This window comes from Diplotaxodon limnothrissa, linkage group LG15 (genome assembly GCF_057381915.1).
Source record: "Diplotaxodon limnothrissa isolate DT_005_m linkage group LG15, D_limnothrissa_male_GT1.1, whole genome shotgun sequence".
Classification (NCBI taxonomy): Eukaryota; Metazoa; Chordata; class Actinopteri; order Cichliformes; family Cichlidae; genus Diplotaxodon; species Diplotaxodon limnothrissa.
This window is the reverse complement of record NC_140610.1, coordinates 19,348,137-19,368,456: the sequence shown is the minus strand read 5'-3', so window position 1 is coordinate 19,368,456 and position 20,320 is coordinate 19,348,137. Positions and strand designations below refer to the sequence as shown.

At 39.7% G+C, this 20,320-nt stretch overlaps 2 protein-coding genes and 3 non-coding genes across 5 annotated transcripts; 3 read left to right on the top strand and 2 right to left on the bottom strand.

Moving 5' to 3' along the window:
* Positions 1-23: 23 nt before the first annotated feature.
* On the top strand, positions 24-5,112 carry ccdc25 (coiled-coil domain containing 25). Its single transcript, XM_085372724.1, has 9 exons — positions 24-174; positions 311-358; positions 522-561; positions 3,088-3,139; positions 3,375-3,450; positions 3,576-3,679; positions 3,801-4,003; positions 4,425-4,470; positions 4,615-5,112. The coding sequence occupies exons 1-9, from the start codon at positions 150-152 to the stop codon at positions 4,642-4,644; spliced, it is 624 nt and encodes a 207-aa protein (XP_085228850.1). The 5' UTR covers positions 24-149; the 3' UTR covers positions 4,645-5,112.
* Positions 5,113-6,063: 951 nt separating this feature from the next.
* trnaa-agc (transfer RNA alanine (anticodon AGC)) lies at positions 6,064-6,136 on the bottom strand. The gene has a single exon. It is a non-coding gene; the product is annotated as a tRNA-Ala (tRNA).
* Positions 6,137-6,671: 535 nt separating this feature from the next.
* trnaa-agc (transfer RNA alanine (anticodon AGC)) lies at positions 6,672-6,744 on the top strand. Its single transcript has one exon. It is a non-coding gene; the product is annotated as a tRNA-Ala (tRNA).
* Positions 6,745-7,438: 694 nt separating this feature from the next.
* Positions 7,439-7,511, top strand: trnaa-agc (transfer RNA alanine (anticodon AGC)). The gene has a single exon. It is a non-coding gene; the product is annotated as a tRNA-Ala (tRNA).
* A 1,215-nt stretch (positions 7,512-8,726) lies between these two features.
* LOC146617412 (up-regulator of cell proliferation-like) lies at positions 8,727-16,738 on the bottom strand. The gene is made up of 2 exons (XM_085373191.1): positions 16,714-16,738; positions 8,727-13,381 (listed from the first exon to the last, which is right to left on the bottom strand). The coding sequence occupies exons 1-2, from the start codon at positions 16,736-16,738 to the stop codon at positions 8,727-8,729; spliced, it is 4,680 nt and encodes a 1,559-aa protein (XP_085229317.1).
* Between the last annotated feature and the right edge of the window lie 3,582 nt (positions 16,739-20,320).

Genomic DNA, 20,320 nt, shown 5'->3' with positions numbered 1-20,320 from the left:
TAACAGCTTCCCAGGTCATTTTGTACACGCGAACGGCAGCAGGTCTTACTGCAGATGAAATTTGTCTTTCTTCACAGTCAGCGGTTTAGAGCCCAAAGTTAAAACACACATTGTTCATCTTTTTAGTGGCGATTTTTAATCCACGTAAAATGGTGTTTTACTTCACAAGCGCCGGTAAGTTGAGCTGCCATTAGCTGTTAGCCTGGTTAGCTTCGCACTCCTTACAGCTGTTTAGTGTCTTTCACGAGTTTCGTGCCAGGTGATTTTGCAGTTTCACTCAGTAACGGCCCACTTCCTGTCTAATTTTTAGTGGTGGGCCCTTCCTTCACGATCTACATGGGAAAAGACAAATATGAAAGTAAGAGAGCTGTCCTTTGATCGCGCACTCACGCCCTTCTCTACCTTCCTCCGATGTGTGCTATATCTGTTCATTCCTGTGTTACTTTGTTGCTTAAACACCGGTAATAAATCTCTTATTGAATCTTATCACCTTTTAACTCGAGGCTGTTTCATGCCTACAGATGAGGATCTTATCAAGTATGGATGGCCCGAAGATATCTGGTGAGATTCTTTATCTGAACTCTGAAATAACCTGAATTTTCTGCAGCTGGAATTTTTAAAGAAACTGAGATGAGCAATAAAAGTACGTGGTTCCTAGACTCATAGATAAATGTGTCTTAACACTAAGACACATTGATGATTATGGAATTAACTTTAAGCACCATTTGTAAGAATGTATTGAACGGTCGATGTAAACATTGAGTGAGTTTATAACAGTAGAAACATTAAAGTGCAGTCCGTTAATGTAGGCATGACAAATTCATGTTAGTTTACTTTTGTAATTTAGGGTTGAAATTAGAATAAAATGTTTTCCGTGCCAAATATTCACATCCCAGAAAGTTGATTCTGGTCAGGTGGATGCAGCAATTTCAGTCAGTTTAGAGATGGTCCTTTTCACATAAATAGCAGATGAACAAGAACGAGATTTCCATACTGTTGACCCGTAGGATGCTGGTGAAAACAGTACTTCTGCCAAAAACAGAGAAAGAGAGGATGAAGGCCTGATTGGCGGTAGGGAGACAGAATGTAGGAGTTTAGAGAGTAGAGGCTTTAAATGGAGGGACTAGACCGCGAGTGCGAGAGCTTGATGGTTTGGACACGTACAGCAGGGGAAAGTGGAAATACTGAAATGCCAGAAGAGAGGAAGACCACACAGAAGGTTTATGGAGGCAGAGCATGCGATAGAGGCAGATGATCTGCTGTGATGACCCCTGAAGTGAGAGCCAAACGATGAAGGGTTGAATTAAATTTAAAAAAAAAATGCACCAAGAATTATTTGCAATTATTCAGCATTTAAACAAGTGCTTTGGATTTTCTGTATTACCAATTTCCAGTGTTGGGCAAGCTACGTTGAAAAAGTAATTAATTATAGTTACTAGTTACTTCTTCAAGTAACCGAGTTAGTAACTGAGTTACAATATTCTAAAAGTGATTAATTACTTGAAAAGTAACTTTTGCGTTACTTTAAAAAAACGTTTAACCCTCTGGGGTCCAGGGTATAATTGGCCATTTTTAACTACTTTTGATTTTCCCTCCACATTTTCCCTTTACAAACTATTTACTTTGCCTTGTTTGGTATCATTCTTTTCAGCACAATCTCACGTGTCTGAATTTACAGTCATGTTTTCATTTTGACATACTGTATTAACACAATTGATCTAAAATCAGACAAAAAGCATAAAATCAGAGTAGAAAAAGTTATATTTTTACTGTAACAACCACAAACATGTTTAATGAATCATATTTCTTAACTTTAAATGCAAATATAAATTGTCAATTTTAAAATCCTATGCACAAGTTTTGCAAACAACAAAGTTATTTGCATCCATTTACCTTTTACCCCTTTTTTAAATAACCATTTCAAACTATTTACAGAACAATCAGCTGTTCTTCAATAAGATGCCACACAACTGATTTGTGCCACTCCAAAAAAATAATTTCTGTCCACTATAAAGGAGAACATCACGGCCTGATACCTGCAGGTCTGACAGCAGCAAGTGTATCACTCCTGTTTTTTACATGGAGACAGCAATCGCCTCATTGTTCTGACACACAACACAAAACTATCCACAACACTACACATTAACTACACAAGACAACACATTAACTACACACTCTAAACACGCTAAACGTCACAAATCTCTCACATCTCAAAACTCTCTCTCTCTTTTTCTGCTCTCTCACTCTCTCTCGCCGTCACTCCTAAAACTTCCCCTGTTTTTTGTTGTGGTTTTTGTTACTCTCTGCTTATGCTGATGTCTGCATAAGCAGAGAGTGCTTGCTGCGCTGTCCTTAGACAGTAAACGTGACAAAACTATTCAGGAAAAAACACGCCTATATATTGTTTATCATGACTCTGGTTTTACGTGGCCTATCAACACAGTTTAAAAACTTATATATATCACCTTGTTGCTTCGTCATCTTGAAGTGGTCATGTGATTGGCTTACCACGACTACTTTATTCTTCCTCAGTCAAACAGCAGCACTCATGCGATTGTTTTGCCCCTTAGCTCCAGGTGTTGTGCTAGACAGTGATCGTGATTACCGTCCGCGGGAGCGCGCAGCTGCTTAAAGCTGTAGCGTCCAGATTACTTACAGCTACTTCCGTGCAACTGATATAAGATGCGGTAAGCTGAACACAGCTTCAACCGTCTGTTTGTTGAAAATAGTAACGGACCGCATTTTCTTCTTAGTAACTGTAACGGCGTTGTAACGATAGGAATAGTAATTAGTTAGATTACGCCGTTACTTGTAACGCCGTTACTTGTAACGCCGTTATTCCCATCACTGCTAATGTCTCTCTCTTTAAAACCGATTCGTAGTTAAAAATAGATGACTTTCATTTTTTTAATTAATATTTTTATTTCCATTTAACTATAATTGTAGATTCTTTTTAGAATTATTTGTTCCTTGCCTTTGAAATTAATAAATTTTTTATTCTGTGTATAATTTGTTACAGTTTTTCTTGTTAAAATTATACTTTATGGCATCCTGTCATTTAAACCTTCTCCTTTTCCCTACATCCAGGTTTCACGTGGACAAACTGTCCTCAGCTCATGTATATCTGAGAATGCCAAAGGTAAGCATAAGCTCGCCCAATGAGAATGACCCTGAAAAACAGACTTTTAAATAAGAGTTCACACTCCTGAGTTTTTTCTCGGAACTGGCAATTTATTAAGGATCTAATTCTCAGAATAACTGTCACTAAATATAACAGTCGGTTCTCTGTTTTTGGTTGTGTCAGCAACACTCCACATACAAATTCTATGGAAAATATTTGACAGTGATGTAACTATTATGTGATTCATTTCTAGGGTCAAACCATTGATGATATCCCACCAGAGGTGCTGATAGACTGCGCACAACTGGTGAAAAACAACAGCATCCAAGGTAAAGAGAAAATACTCAGGCTGGCCTGAGAGATCCTCTTGTACAAGTTTCTGTCTGCTGTTATTTTTACTGGGAGGAATTTTGTGTGCAGATGTGGTTAAACTTGACGTGTTACATGTTTTCAGGCTGTAAGATGAACAACATCAATGTGGTTTACACAGCGTGGGCCAACCTGAAGAAAACAGGAGACATGGATGTTGGACAGATCGGCTTTTATCGACAGAAAGAGGTCAGCAGACCTGGCTTCATGTACGCTGATGGATTATTATGCAGCAATCAGTGTAATACTCTAACATTACATAGTATTTAGGCAATTTTATGTGTTCGCTAAACTGGCTTTGTGTTCACAGGTAAAGATCGTGGCAGTGGAGAAGAAGATCAACGAGATAATAAACCGTCTGGAGAAAACAAAAGTGGAACGGTTCCCTGATCTGGCAGCAGAGAAGGAATCGAGAGATCGGGAGGAGAGGAACGAGAAGAAAGCTCAGCTGCAGGAGCAGAAGAGGAGAGAGAAGGAGGAGCAGAAAAGGAAAAAAGAGCAGGAGGAGCTCAGGTAGAACAGTGTTTTAGAAATGTTTAATTATGGCTGCATGAATATTGCGAAAACGATCGCATTGATAAGTACGATGACATTTCAGTCTGCAGTAGCACTTATATTTCACGGGAGCCTCACAGCAGTTGATATAAGACACACCACTTTAAATCTACTGATTGGTTTTTGTCAAACTAAATTTCAGCTCTATAAGTTGTGTCCATTTACACAATATTAGTATTTTCCCCTTAAGAGTCAAAACTATGCTAACCAAGCCATAGCAGGTGATTCCTAAAGCACACACTTATTTACGCTTAACCTTATCTGTAACAGCAAAAACCCGACCACATGTACATTTTAGATATAAATTGTTATAAAATAAAAATATCTCAAATAAAGTTTGGCCACTATGTGTGACACTCTTGCGTTTTGGTCACTGCAGGAACTACTCGTCACTGATGAGGACTGAAAACATGAAGACTAATGAGGTGAACACCAAGAAGGATTCTATTATTTGATGTCATATATATATATATATATATATATATATTTGTTGTTTAAGGTGTTTTTTTTAGCGAAGCAGTAGATGATGAACAGTCTGTAACTTGTGCTTTACTGCCTGTACTCTGCAGGACGGCAATGATTCAGATGACTTCATGTGAGAGGAGAAAACGAGGCAGCATCAGACAGACAGCCTGCTGTCCGGCTGCTTTAGCTTCCTGTAACAGACACTGAAAAGATTAAAAACAACTCAGACAAACCTTTTTGGCTTTGGGACACTCGGAGCAGAAAGTGAGCCAGCGAGGGATGGAGGCGCCAGGACTCGTGGTTCAGAAACTGCTTTCAGACCAAACCGAGCTGATTGACCTCCTTATCGCAGAGAGGACATGGTGGACGAGGAAGCATGGGGCACCAGGATCAATGAGGGTCATTTTAAGGGGGGAGACATGCTCAGATAGCAGAACATTATCTGATGGAATTTTCACTGCCTGATGATGTTCATGCTCATGATGATAAAACTGTCTGTGTCTGCGTGGGTGCGTTTGTTTCATGTTGTTGCTCCCAGTCACAATATTTTTATTTCCCCGCATGACAGATTTTATTGAATGCAGATCAGTGTATGAATTAAAAATCACGTTTATTATGAAATCTTCTCCTCGTGTATTCAAAATAGGATCAGTCATTTCATTTAGTTTGAGCTCTGATGAAGATACGAAGAAAAAACAATATTAAATTTATACAGTCTTCATTTACAAAAGTATAACATATGTTTTCTTATTTGCCATCATGACTCCTGATGTTTACAGACCAGTGTAAATATCTTTTAAAGTTAAAATGGAGTTTTTGCACAACAATAGCCAGTAAATCATAACGACATGCTGCTTATTGTAATATAGAGTTATTACCTTCGGAGGCTATGAACCCACAGCCTTTAACACTCAGCCTTAATAAACACAAACACTGATCTCAGGCAAGCTGGATGTCTCATTAAAGGTCACATTTTACGCTACACTGGGAATCTTTTTAAGGTGCTTTTAAGTCATTACGCATTGTGATAAAGTACATAAAGAGGTGTGTTTATTGTGCAGACTTACAAATTTCTCTGTTGCTGTTACGGAGAGCTTATGGTCATTTGGAAGATGATCCTCTGTGAGCAACCCTCCCCCACCTTTACAACAGCTGTTTAGGACATATCATTATTTTTAATTTTACAACCTGGTTTATGAGCTTTATTGGGCATTAAAAAGGTTCCTTATCACGCCAAAACACTGCCCAAACTAAAAGGAAGTAATGTATTAAAAGTAATATAAGTAATAACTAACCTGTTCATATATCTGTATAGACCGGAACTGTGCTGTGGCAGCAAGAAGCTCATAACAACCTGGTAATTAATAAATAAGAAAAACACCTCTCTCTCCACTGTTTTGCGAAGTTGTTTTTGTTGTGTTGTGGATATTTCTCACGGGAAGTTACGAAGATTCTCTGCACAGAGGGTTTTTTCATACGACAGGATTGGATTTCTCGCCCTGCAGTGATCTGTTGTAGTGTTTGTCTGCTTTTAGTTCACGGTTAAATAAATTTGGAGGATGCGGGCATCGATCCCGCTACCTCTCGCATGCTAAGCGAGCGCTCTACCATTTGAGCTAATCCCCCACTGGCGTCTACAGTTGATCACAGGAATCCTAGGCTCGCTGACCGTGACCGTGGAGCGCTAGAAGCAGGAATACTGAAAAGAGGAACTATCCCAGTATAATTTCCAGAAGCAAAGCCCACGTGTGTCCGTTCACAACATGTGTGATCAGTAAAGGTCACTAAAGTAGACTTGTCTTAGAGTACTGCACCTCTAGTTATTAAGTTAAACATGTAAACAGGGTGACCCAAGGTCTCACACTGGTTTGATCCCAAACCTCTGCTGATAATGACCCATGCCTTTTTTCAGTAAATGGTAAAAGTTACTACACTCCTCCCTCTTCTCATTTGCTGTGGTTGATGCTGTGGGATATGATTTATTTTTGGTCCTGCGTCAATACACAGTCCGAAAATATCTGTTCGATTGACCAGATTAATTTTACTTTCAGCTCTGAAATACGCTATATGTATTTGCTGGTGATTCGCTTCAAAGTCCAACCTTTCTTACACATTTTAAGACGCTCGCTGTCTGATGACGTCACTCGGCGGAGTCTCATGTGGGGGATTAGCTCAAATGGTAGAGCGCTCGCTTAGCATGCGAGAGGTAGCGGGATCGATGCCCGCATCCTCCAAAAGAATTTCTTTTAGGCACAGTGAAATACCTGGAAAGTTTAGTTTAACCGTCTGGGTTTGTTCAAAATCACTACCCTTTTATCTTGTTCGTGGCCAAAAATGTCCAGGTCTGTAATTTTTATTATTTTTATGATTTTTGCCATTTTTCTGCATAAAGCTTTTAACTAACTTCAGTTCTTTCCATAAATGTAAAATAGTTATTAATTTTTACATTTTTGACCAAAGCCAGTTTGATTGTCCACTGCACTAGATGGAAGACAACCTCAATTCTCACAATTATATATATTTGCAGTGCTACTGGAATTTCTTGTATTATTAATAGCACATTAATAGACATGTAATTTATTCACATTAACACTGATTATAATGCATAGTTATTTTTGTGAAGGGAGAGCAAAAACATAAAAACTCCCTCTCAGCTTGTTCGTGGCCAAAAATGACCCATGCTTTTTTCAGTAAATGGTAAAAGTTACTACCCTCCTCCCTCTTGTAATTTGCTGCGGTTTATGCTGTGGGATGTGATTTTTTTTTTTTTGGTGCTGCGTCTCCAAGAAGAGAATAAAAAGTCCGAAAATATCTGTTCAATAACCAAAATTAATTTTACTTTCATCTCTGAAATACTCTTTCTTACACATTACATATTTTAAGACTATTTATCAGTGTATGATGACGTCACTCGGGGTAGTCTCCTGTGGGAGATTAGCTCAAATGGTAGAGCGCTCGCTTAGCATGCGAGAGGTAGCGGGATCGATGCCCGCATCCTCCAAAGAATATTGTTTTAGGCATCGTCACAAAAACATATGTTTGCACAGTGAAATCCCTCTCATCACTTACTCGGACGGTTCAGTTTAACCCTGGGTTTGTTCGGAATCACGACCCTTTCAGCTTGTTCGTGGTCAAAATTGTCCACCAACATATTAGGTCTGTAATTTTTATTATTTTTTATATTTTTATTATTTTTAAACCCCTTGTTTACGTTTCCAAAATGCTATAAAATTAATATATCTTTAAAAAAATCCACTTTCATTGACTTGATTTTAATTCAAATTCAGAACTTTAACCCTTTAAATACAATTCACTTTCACAGTCCAACCTCTCTCACACATTTTAAAACTATTTATCGGTGTCTGGTGACGTCACTCACTGACTGATTCAAGCGGCTTGTAATATTATTGGCCACCAGATGCCACCAAAGACGATGGTGTTAAAAAGTAATGAACCTTTGAGTAATGAACCCTTTTCTATACAAGCTTCAGTGTTTCAGAAAACTTAATTTGGCCAACACTAGTAACCTCGTGCACATAAAACTTAGAGTGTATTCAAAGTAAATAAAGTTTATTTATTTATTATACAGACTTTAAAGATAAAAATTTTCTGTTGATGTAAAACTAATGCTAGAGCACTTGCTCCACATGCACAGGCAGTTAAAAAGAAAAAACGTTGGCAGACAGTAAATCTAGTTTAGGGTAAGTCTTTCTTTAAAAGTGACTATTTTACTATTTAAACTATTTAAAGCCCAGTAACAGAAAGGTCTGGGCTTTCCTTGACATCAAAGAAAAGCATCATGGGACATCATGGGAAAACAGAGGAAAAGAAAAACATAAATGATCATGTTGCAAAATAATGTTATTACATATTCTTTGTAGTGAATATAAAACATCTACAATAATGAATAAAAAACAGGAAAACTTCAGAAAATCGAAAAATCTGAAAAGCAAATAAAATAAGATAAAAAGAAAAAGCTAACAATGTTCTCTAAAAAGAGGTAAAACTAACTATTTGTAGTTTATATCAAGGACACAATACAAAATAAAATATTAAAGCTTGACATCTTTCAGCCAAGTAAATCATTTACTATTTGTATTGATTCATTTTTATTTGGACTGATCTTTGTAATGATGATGTCCTGTATCTTAAGTGCGCATCAGTCCTTATTTTAACATTGTTTTCTTCAATGATATTTGTTAGGATTGTACGTGATTCATTTCATGTTGAATGCTTCTGTTAAGCCTTTCAGTGCTTGTTCCTTTGTGATGCTTCTCCAGGCCTGTGGAACATCAGCTGGCTTGGCGTCATAATTTTCAGCAAACTGTTCATTGTATTTCACTAAAACATACTTCCAATAGTCCGATGCTTCTACAGAAGGATCTGCTGGAATGTGCCACTCTGGATAATACGCTTTGTAGTCTTTGTAAGGATGCCATTCCTGCTTAGTTAGTGTGTTGCGAAATTTACGTCTACTGTACACATCAGTTGTACATAATGTTTCAACCAGCTTCTCTGTGTCAAGGTTTCTATATCTGCCAAGACCTTGTGGTCGATGCACAGCTGCATGATGCTCAGTGTGTTCTTTCCCTCCAGCCTCACAGGGCACTTTACAAAATGGACACTGTTGTCCACAACCAAACACCCGCTTGAAAAGCTCATCATGTGGTCTGATTGGAAGCTTTTCCAAATCTGCAGCAATATCTTTGGATTTTGAGAATTCCTGCTGAAGTTCTGCTTTTAAGTCTTCTATTGAGGTCTTGAGACTTTTGATAAATGGATAACATGTGCTTTGGATTTGAAACAGGATGGCTTTTTCATCCTCCTCTGATAATAAGATGTCCTTAATTAGATATTTGTGCATGCTGTTGATGAACTCTGTGATGCTTTCCTTGTTATCTTCAAGGTGAGTGCCATCCTTTGCTTTTGATGCCTTATTTAACGCTTCTGTGATTTTTGTAAATATGACCTGCAGGATCTTGTTTTTCCGTTTGCATAAAGTTTCATCCTCTGACATTTTTTGCTTGACGTGCTCATAAATCCAGTTCTTAACATACATTTCATAGTTACTGATGTACCTCACAAAACTATTAAAGTCTTCTTTTTGAAGTAATTCTCTCTGAATGTTGTACTGGAAATAAGAGCGGGAACTGTACTCTGTTGAATGACAGCTGGTCACAATCTCATCTACAATATCTACTCCCAGTGATCTGTTGACATAGTCTTCCACTGCAGGTTTGATGCAAACTCTGGCAAAATCTTTTGCTTTTCGTTGGCAGTGATCTCTGTCTTTATACAAATCGAGAAAGTCTGACAAGTACTGATTCTTGAGCTTCTCCAGCTGATTTTGAGGATTGTTTTTGTACAAGAACTTTTTGTGCATTTCCAGGAACTGCTTTGTGGCAAAGCTACAAATGTGAAGTTTCAGGTCAATCTCAAACTGTATATTTGTTTTGTGGTGTTTGCAACTGTGTTCAAGGAAACTATCGATTTTCTCCAGAAGATCCCTTGTGAAAGACTCATGGTAATCTCCATTTGTCTTTACTGTATCAAGTACAAACTGTGTGCAAGATTCAATTGCACTGTCTGCAGAGCTCTGACAATCATGTTGGAACCAGTTTTTTACCATTTTGAACCAGGAATCTAAATGGACATTTTTAACTTTAAATGGCTGTTTTCCATATTCTTTTAAGCCGTCCTGTAAATCCTTGTTGACTTTCCGGTTTAAGAAATTTTTTTTCAGTTGCATCAGGACTGATCCTGCGATATCTCGGTGTTCCAGACCACACACATTTATTGTTGCGTCTGTCCACATCTTTTCAAACACATCTGTCAGCTGTTCATCTGACAGAGATGCATTTTTGCAGTTACCCAAGAGCTTCATGACCTGCTCTTCAATCACATCTCTGTATTTTCTCTGTATATCTTGAGCCTTCTTTTTGCTGATCTTTAGCTGAAGGGCACAATCAAGTTTAATGGAGACAGACTGTTGAATTTCTTTGGCAAGGCCAATAATACTTTTAGAGAAATCGTTCTTGTATTTCTCTATCAAATTTACATCTCTGTCTTTCCTTTTATAATAGTGAATTAGTTTCTCCATCATTAGCTTTTGTTGGTCTGTTATTTTGTCAGACAGTTGAGATTTTTTGGAATGAACCACTTTTTCCCAAGTGTTAACTTCTGATTCATTGTCAGTATTTAAGATTTCTAACTCTGCTTCTGTCTGCCAGCAGAAAATGTGTTTTCTGAACTCCCACTCCCATTGACTAAACTCTTTGCAAAGGTTGTCATAAGCATGAGCCACAAGAGTGTTTCTGAAACTAAAGATAAAGTTTTCATATTTGACTGCTCTCCACAGACTTTTCATCCATTCGAGAAAATCTGGGATCTGTGTGGCTTTTCTATCTCTGTCATCTTTCATTATTTCCAAAAGAGTTTTCTTGAAATCTGCTACAGCTTCACTGTAACCTGTGTTCACTGGTGCCATTGGTGGGGTTCCATGCCAGAGTCCAGGGATGTTCCAGTGGTTTTTGTCAATTTTGTAGTCCAGCACATCAGTGAATGCATTAATAGAAGGTTGCTTTTCCATTTTAGCTGCAATTTTGGTCATTTCGTTTAGCTGGTCCAAGAGATGTTTCCTCTCTGTCATGCACTTGGAATGAGCTGAAACACCAGCAACATTTTGGTGTACAAAATGACAAACTGGCTTTTTACCAATTTGCCTCATCCTCAAAAATGCATGCACTGTGATTTGTAGGATATCTTTCATTTCAGTTGCATTCTCCATTGCAATGTTGATAATGGTTACATCACTTAGACCAATGACAAAGGTTGCCAGCTGGTTGTCGTGCTCATAACTGTCTTCTAGTTGTGCCATGTCAGGAGATTTTAGACCTTCTGTATCAATGAGAACTATGAAGTCATATTTCAAATCAGTTTTTAAATCTTCACCAACTTTGAGGAAGACCATATAAGCCCCTCTTGTGCATCGGCCACTGCTGACAGGAAACTGCACACCAAACATGGTGTTGAGGAGTGTTGATTTCCCTGTACTTTGAACACCCAACACAGACACTACCAACAGTCTGCTCTTCTCTCCAACCTTCTTATGAAGCTCCATCAGCACATCTGTCACCCATCTCTCTGGAATATTGGAAGCATCTCCATCCAAGAGTTCTAAAGGATATCCATCAAGCAGCATTTTAGCTACAACACTTGGCAGAGCAACTATTTCATCAACAGTTTTTTGTGAGTGCAAAGAAAACTCATAGATCAGCCCCATCTCTCTCATGTAATGCTCTATTCCTAAAGAGCTCTCCAGCAAAGCTTGATCCAGCTCTGCAATGAGTTCGGACTCTTTCTTCCTGCACTCTTCTTTAAATTTCTTTCTCAATGCGGAGAGTTTTTCCCGTGATTTTGTATCAAGCTTCAGTTTCATCCATTTTAGGAAATAGTTTTGTTCTTCCTTGTTGTTCGTAGATAGGTTAGCAATAAAAGTTCTCATTGCTTTGGACAATTTGTAGGTACTTTGCTCCTTCTTAATTTGCTTCACTTCTTGCTGGAGCTGACATTTGTACTCTTCCAGTCCTGAGTCACCAAAATCTTTTAATCTACACTGTTCCTTTTCCAACTGTGACAACCTCTTCCAGTTATCTCCCTGCAGAGGAAGTTGTTGCTTCTTGTAGTCGGATATATTGCGGACTCCAATGCCCCTCATAATCTCTTCAGCTGCCTTTTCTTGGTTTTCACTCCTGCATTCAGCCACAGACAAACCAAGTTCAACAGCTTTGTCAAACATGTTGATTATTTTCATTGTGGTTACATTTGAGGTCTTAATAGCTGCACAAATATTTTTTGAAAACTCGACAACGTTCATGTTTGAGCGTTTAATTTGGATGCTGGATTTTGGTAAATCTAATTTTTCTTGTGTCACCTTCACAGACAATATGTCTTCTTTTGCATTCCTGTCTTTGACATCAACTACCAAGAACAGTTTTGTTTTCACATTTGGTAGAGAAAGCAAAATCTTCTGCTCATGTTCTTCAACTTTGTCCAGGAACACAAAGACAGCAGTTGATACTTGGTAAAGAAAATTGAATTGTGTGAGCGACTCACAAATGTCTCCTCGCAAATTAGCGAAGGCGGCTGGCTCTGGAAAAATGTCAAGATTTTCTCTTCCACTGGGCAGGTACCAACAAACCTCAACCAGTCCATTGGCAATTTTCTTTTCAATTGCTCCTCCTTCCATTTCTCTGTGAATGAAGTAATTGTGATTCTGTTGACCTCGGCTGAGAATGATATTTAAAAGCTGTGACTTGGATAGGTTGCAGTTTTTCAGCCTCACAAATGAATAGAGTGGTATATCTGCTTGAACAATGTTGTCTTCAACAAAGTGTTTTGATTGAGATAACTCATGTGGAAGCCATTCTTTGACAATGTCTCTCAGAGCCCAAAGCATCAGGTTACACTGACTATTTTTACTATGAGGCATCAACAGTGGGACAGAAAACTGGCACATTGACATCTTGAGGGTCATTTGCTGTTGCAAGAAGCTGTCAGCACATTTGAAAAGTGCTACTATGATGTCAACTGGGTTAAACCTATCGTCAGTGTCATCTGTAGGGCAAAAGTCAAGGTCATATTGATCATTAAACAGATCCTCCTCATGGTTATTATTCGGTACCTGTGTACAGTCCCTGCACTCTGCATTGATTTGAAACAATCTTCCAAAGAAACACCATGGTATATCTTCCACTGTTTGAACAGTGTGATTATATGTGTTGCTTTTGTTGATTTCTAATAGAAGTTGCAGAGTCAGCTTGTTGGGATAAAATTTTTCCAGTCCAAGTTTGGTGATAAAGTTTAACAGGCCTAAAGAAGACAAACAGAGAAGTTGAAATTAAAGACAATAATTGTTAAAAGAACTTCTTTATAATCTGTTACTTAATTGTTGACTATGTTTGTTATTTAACTATAGATATAATTTAGGTGAATGAAATATTCCAAACATAAATAGAATATAAAGGAAAGATAGGATGCAACTGATGTACCATTTTCCTGTTTCATAAGATACTTATATAACTAAATCACCTATTATCAGGGTGACCGTGGCTCAGGGGGTTGGGAAGGTAACCGGAAGGTCGCCGGTTCGATCCCCGGGCTCTCTGTCCTGGTCGTTGTGTCCTTGGGCAAGACACTTTACCCTACTGCCTACTGGTGATGGCCAGAGGGGCCGATGGCGCGATATGGCAGCCTCGCTTCTGTCAGCCTACCCCAGGGCAGCTGTGGCTACAACCGTAGCTTGTCTCCACCAGTGTGTGAGAGTGAATGAATAGTGGCATTATAAAGCGCTTTGGGTGCCTTGAAAAGTGCTATATCAATCCATTATTATTATTTGTTTGTAAACACCTTGTAATGTGTTCTATTGCGTCAGAGTTTTTCTTTTTTTAAAAAAGGGTTTTAAATCAATAATAAGAGACAGTTCTAAGTCTGTGTGGCCTCTTGTGGCAAACACTGAAGAGCTGGAGAATGAGTGACAATTTTCTTTTTTAAATTGAAATACCCCCGTAGATATGAGAAAATACTAACAAGCATTTTGTATCTTGAATGTAACGAACATTATCATTAGCTTTAGCTGTTTGCGCAGAGACTAGAATTATGTAGAAACTATGTCGGTGAAATGTCTGTGAAGGTTCTCAGTCATCCGGGTCATCGTAGTCAAAGGAGCTTGAAAAGAAAAGCGTCTGGACTTCTTTAAGTTGCTTGAAGACGTTTCACCTCTCATCTGAGAAGCTTCTTCAGTTCTAAGGTCAAATGGTGGTAGTCCCAGATTTAAACCTAGTGGGAGTTTCCCCCCACAGAGGGACAAAAGGACCTCCATGGGCTCCCCCGTGTCACCTATTGTAGCCAACCTTTACATGGAGGAAGTGGAAAGGAAGGCTCTTGGCTCTTTCAAAGGAAGAGTACCCAGCCACTGGTACAGATATGTGGACGACACCTGGGTCAAAATCAAGACACAAGAAGTGGAATCCTTCACTGCGCACATTAACGCTGTGGATAAAAACATCAAGTTCACCAGGGAAGACACAAAGGACAACTGTTTGCCTTTCCTGGACTGTGCCGTGCACATTGAAGAGAACGGCAAACTCAACATCGAAGTTTACCGGAAGCCCACACACACGGACCAGTACCTCCTCTTTGACTCCCATCACCCTTTGGAACACAAACTTGGAGTAATTAGGACCCTACACCACCGGGCAGAACATGTTCCCTCTAAGCCTGAAGGGAAAAAGAAGGAACACACACATGTAAAGGAAGCACTCAAAACGTGCGGCTATCCTAAATGGGCATTCTTAAAGTCAGCAAAGAGGCACAGAAAAGAAGATCAGACACCAGCGAGGGAGGATAAGAAGGGCAGACGCAACAACATTGTCATCCCCTATGTAGCCGGTGTATCAGAGAAACTCAGGAGAGTTTTCTCCAAGCATGACATCCCGGTGCATTTCAGACCCAGCAACACGCTCAGACAAAAACTGGTTCACCCGAAAGACAAAACTCCAAAACACAGACTTAACAATGTGGTCTATGCTGTACAGTGCAGCGAGGAATGCCCAGACCTCTACATTGGAGAGACCAAACAGCCACTTCACAAGCGCATGGCACAACATAGAAGAGCCACCTCCACAGGACAAGACTCAGCAGTCCATCTGCATCGAGGACAAAGGACACTCTTTCGAGGATGCCAATGTTCACATTTTGGACAGAGAGGACAGATGGTTTGAAAGAGGAGTGAAAGAAGCCATCTATGTCCACTGTGAGCGACCATCTTTGAACAGAGGCGGTGGTTTACGACACCAACTCTCTGCCATCTATAATCCAGTTTTGAGTTCCCTCCCCAGACGCCTTAACGCCCACTCACATCCTGGGCCATCTGATCTCAGGAAATCGCATGATAAGGTGGGGCCAGGTTTCACAATGAGCTCACCCGTAACCCTGGCTGATTGGGACCCACACCCAGTTTCACACCTTGGCTCATGTGATTAGAGGATCATCAGGGGGTCCTTTTATTAGGTATATATATATATATATATATATATATATATATATATATATATATATATATATATATATATATATAGTACTATTCTTAGTTAGAGTATTGTCTGTCTTGTTAATGTTGGTTTATGTTGGTTTACAATGGAGCACTGTAACAAAAAAATAATTTCCCCCAGGGATCAATAAAGTACTCTGATTCTGATTCTTTTGTCCCTCTGTGGGGGGAAACTCCCACTGGGTTTAAATCTGGGACTCCCCACCATTTGATCTTGGAACTGAAGAAGCTTCTCGGATGAGAGGTGAGACGTCTTCAAGCAATTTAAAGAAGTCCAGACGCTTTTCTTTGCAAGCTCCTTTGACTATATCGGTGAAACACTGTCAGAAATTATGAAATCTTTAGGACTAATAAATCGCCTCTGTCAGTGTGCCCCAGGCAGCTGTGGCTACAATATAGCTTGCCATCACCAGTGTGTGAATGTGTGCGTGAATGGGTGAATGACTGAATGTAGTGTGAAGCACTTTGGGGTCCTTAGGGACTAAATAAAGCACTATATAAATGCAGGCCATTTACCATTTAATAATCAATAACTGGTGTTTGGTTACTGTTGCTTGTAGCACAACTTAAACTCAACTGGCTATTTTGTTAAAATTGCCCAGGTGACACAACTTTGGAAATAGTGATAATACTGCATGACAGTTGTGTCGAGTAGAAACTAATTCTGGGGCAGACTGTGGTGTGTAGCTCTTTTATATTAGACAACCACTGTTTTGTTGCCACCTTAGATGACCAAAATGACCAAAAACAATTACTAAATTTCTGAATTTACATTAATTAATTTATAGGATTTAATATTTTGTTTATTGTTGTTTTCCTTTTCCATTTAATCAACTTTTTTAGCAGGTCCCCTTTGACTTTAAAACATTAAACTGGCCCTGGAAGCTTTTCTTTTACCAAAAGTAAATTGATTGTTGATGATACTAAGAAAATTATTACATTTAATCCTTTGAACAGTTGAAATTATTCTCATGGTGGCAAACACTAACTACTATGATAAAACTTTAGATGAATAATAAATACATGCAAATACAAAATCTAATACCTTTTAAATCAGAAATGTTGACAATAACAGCATTAATGTGTATGGTACCTGGAGTCTTGTCTTCTGTGTCCATCATTCATGAATCTGGTTGTTCCTCTGTGCTCTTCTCTATAAACCTAAAGACAAAATAATATTTACTTAATATAGAGCTATGAAAAATAATACTTTGACATTAATGAGTCAAATAGACAAACAATGCATACTTCACTGAGTTAACCCATATGGAAAAGAAATAGAACAAACTTATAAAAGACTTGCATAAGATTTGGCCTACTTCATATAGTGAATCATATAAGGCTTATATGATTTACTCATGTAACAGGCCACTTTCTCATTACTTTCATATAATGTTTTAGTAAGTATCCAAAACATACAAGTTTCATTTATATGATTTTTCAAGGGATCTTATATCTGTTTTCACTCTTGTATGCTTTTCATACAAGTTTCACACAAGACAGAACTTTATAAGATTTTTATATATCTTTTCCATATGGGAATACAAAGAACCATGATTTTCCCTTCTGTATATTCTCTTTCATCCTGGTCATAGGGTATCTAGAGTTGTTAAGTCTTTTTGATGATGTTGATCAAGGACACATTTGTGCAAAAAGAAAATTGTTAGAAAATGAAGTTTAGACTTACCTCTCATAGGTTACATGAAACTGTGGTATCTTTTGTCACGGTGGATGATAAGCGTGAACCCAGGCGCCGAGCTCTTGAAGATAAAGAGTGTGTCTATTATAAGTGGTGTCCTCCTCCCAGTGCTCAAAAGGTGCGTGATAGTATTCTGTTCTCCTCCCAGACGCTTCTCCCGTGCTCGTAATCCCACTCCCGGAATTACCCCTCCATATCTGTTCCTTATAAGATAAGATAAGAGATAAGATAAAACTTCATTAATCCCTCGGGTGTGTTCCTCTGGGAAATTCGGTTTCCAAGTAGCACAGCACCGAAAGAATTTACAAATAATAATAAAAAGTGAGTGAGTACATTTCAACATTATACCAGTGGTCTGATTGATGCCACAATGGAGCAAATCGAGCAAAGACTGATAAGTTCGCTGCAATTTCCAGTGTGTGGGGATCATTGGTCACCAACTGCATCACGTGCTACAACCCTGGTCTACATATCACCGTTGATGAACAGCTTTTCCCATCAAAGACTCGGTGCTGTTTCCTGCAGTATATTGCAAGTAAACCTGACAAGTTTGGGATCAAGTTTTGGGTGGCTTGCGACCTAAAATCCAAGTACATTTGCAATGTCTTCCCATATCTTGGCAAGGACCCCAATCGTCCCACTGGGGAGAGACTTTCTGAAAATGTAGTAATGAGGCTGATGGAACCATTCCTAGACAAGGGCAGAAATGTTACCACGGACAATTTTTTCACATCGCTTTCACTTGCGCAAAAACTTCTTAGACTGAAAACCACCATCCTCGGCACAGTCAACAAGATTCGCAGGGAAATTCCTCAATCCACTAGTGGATTGGCTAGTCATTCATATGTAAATGTGGTGGAGCTTGCAAGAGAGTTGGCTCACTCTCATGTAGCTGAGAAGAAGGCAAGAAAAGAACAGTTGCTTCGGACACAACCCTCCACACCTAGTCCTGGAAAAAGAGCCATGTGTCAGGTCAAACACAAATGCAAGAACAATCATGCCACTGTGCGATGTGTTCACTGCTACAGATACACATGTGGTAAATGCAGACTACAGATACCATGGCAGTGCCAGGATTGTGAGTGATTACTGAAAATGTTGAAATGTACTCACTCACTTTTTATTATTATTTGTAAATATGTGTACAAATGGTTGGTTTTTTGTACTGTTTTTATCAATAAATCTCAGCAACAAAGGACCTACACCCATGTGTGTTGATTTCTCCCTAAGATGGCAAACTGAAACACTCCAAGTTGGTGACTTTTGGAGATTTATTTCCCTGGATGATTGAGAATGCATCAAGATGAAACACAAAAGGAAGTTCACAGCTTTTAGCAGCTCCCCCACCCCCTCATCCACACACCCCCACTCCCCTCCCTCCAGAATTCCCAGCTAACAACCTAATTTACATATGAATGACTAGCCAATTTAGCTTCCACTTGGCTACCAGCCATTTGGCTGGTGGTGGGTTTTAAAGGTAGAAAGGTAGAAGCCTGGGACTCCTAGTGTTAAGACAGCAAAGAAAGAGAAGAGTGGCAACGGACAGTTAACCCATAACAACGCATGTAAACGCATGGCAACGGACAGTTAACCCATAACAACGCATGTAAACACATGGCAACGGACAGTTAACGCATGGCAACGGACAGTTAACCCATGGCAACGGTCATATAACCCATGGCAACGGACAGTTAACCCATAACAACGCATGTAAACGCATGGCAACGGACAGTTAACCCATAACAACACATGTAAACGCATGGCAACGGACAGTTAACGCATGGCAACGGACAGTTAACCCATGGCAACGGTCAGGTAACCCATGGCAACGGACCGGTTACCATGGCAACGGACAGTTAACTCATAACAACGCATGTAAACGCATGGCAACGGACAGTTAACCAATAACAACGCATGTAAACGCATGGCAACGGACAGATAACCCATGGCAACGGACAGTTAACCAATAACAACGCATGTTAACGCATGGCAACGGACAGATAACCCATGGCAACGGACAGTTAACCCATAACAACGCATGTAAACGCATGGCAACGGACAGTTAACGCATGGCAACGGACAGTTAACCCATGGCAACGGTCATATAACCCATGGCAACGGACAGTTAACCCATAACAACGCATGTAAACGCATGGCAACGGACAGTTAACCCATAACAACACATGTAAACGCATGGCAACGGACAGTTAACGCATGGCAACGGACAGTTAACCCATGGCAACGGTCAGGTAACCCATGGCAACGGACCGGTTACCATGGCAACGGACCGGTAACCCATGGCAACGGACCGGTTACCATGGCAACGGACCGGTAACCCATGGCAACGGACAGTTAACTCATAACAACGCATGTAAACGCATGGCAACGGACAGTTAACCAATAACAACGCATGTAAACGCATGGCAACGGACAGATAACCCATGGCAACGGACAGTTAACCCATAACAACACATGTAAACGCATGGCAACGGACAGTTAACCCATGGCAACGGTCAGGTAACCCATGGCAACGGACCGGTTACCATGGCAACGGACCGGTTACCATGGCAACGGACCGGTTACCATGGCAACGGACCGGTAACCCATGGCAACGGACCGGTTACCATGGCAACGGACAGTTAACCCATGGCAACGGACAGTTAACCCATAACAACGCATGTAAACGCATGGCAACGGACAGATAACCCATGGCAACGGACAGTTAACCCATAACAACGCATGTAAACGCATGGCAACGGACAGTTAACCCATAACAACGCATGTAAACGCATGGCAACGGACAGTTAACCCATGGCAACGGACAGTTAACCCATAACAACGCATGTAAACGCATGGCAACGGACAGTTAACGCATGGCAACGGACAGTTAACCCATGGCAACGGACAGTTAACCCATAACAACGCATGTAAACGCATGGCAACGGACAGTTAACCCATAACAACGCATGTAAACGCATGGCAACGGACAGATAACCCATGG

Excerpts from the sequence above, each read along its gene's own strand:
- ccdc25 (XM_085372724.1), top strand. The coding sequence starts at position 150 with ATGGTGTTTTACTTCACAAGCGCCG. Across the intron at positions 175-310 it reads GTTTTACTTCACAAGCGCCG|TGGTGGGCCCTTCCTTCACG; the intron begins GTAAGTTGAGCT and ends TCTAATTTTTAG. Across the intron at positions 359-521 it reads GGGAAAAGACAAATATGAAA|ATGAGGATCTTATCAAGTAT; the intron begins GTAAGAGAGCTG and ends TCATGCCTACAG.
- LOC146617412 (XM_085373191.1), bottom strand. The coding sequence starts at position 16,738 with ATGGACACAGAAGACAAGACTCCAG. Across the intron at positions 13,382-16,713 it reads CACAGAAGACAAGACTCCAG|GCCTGTTAAACTTTATCACC; the intron begins GTACCATACACA and ends TGTCTTCTTTAG.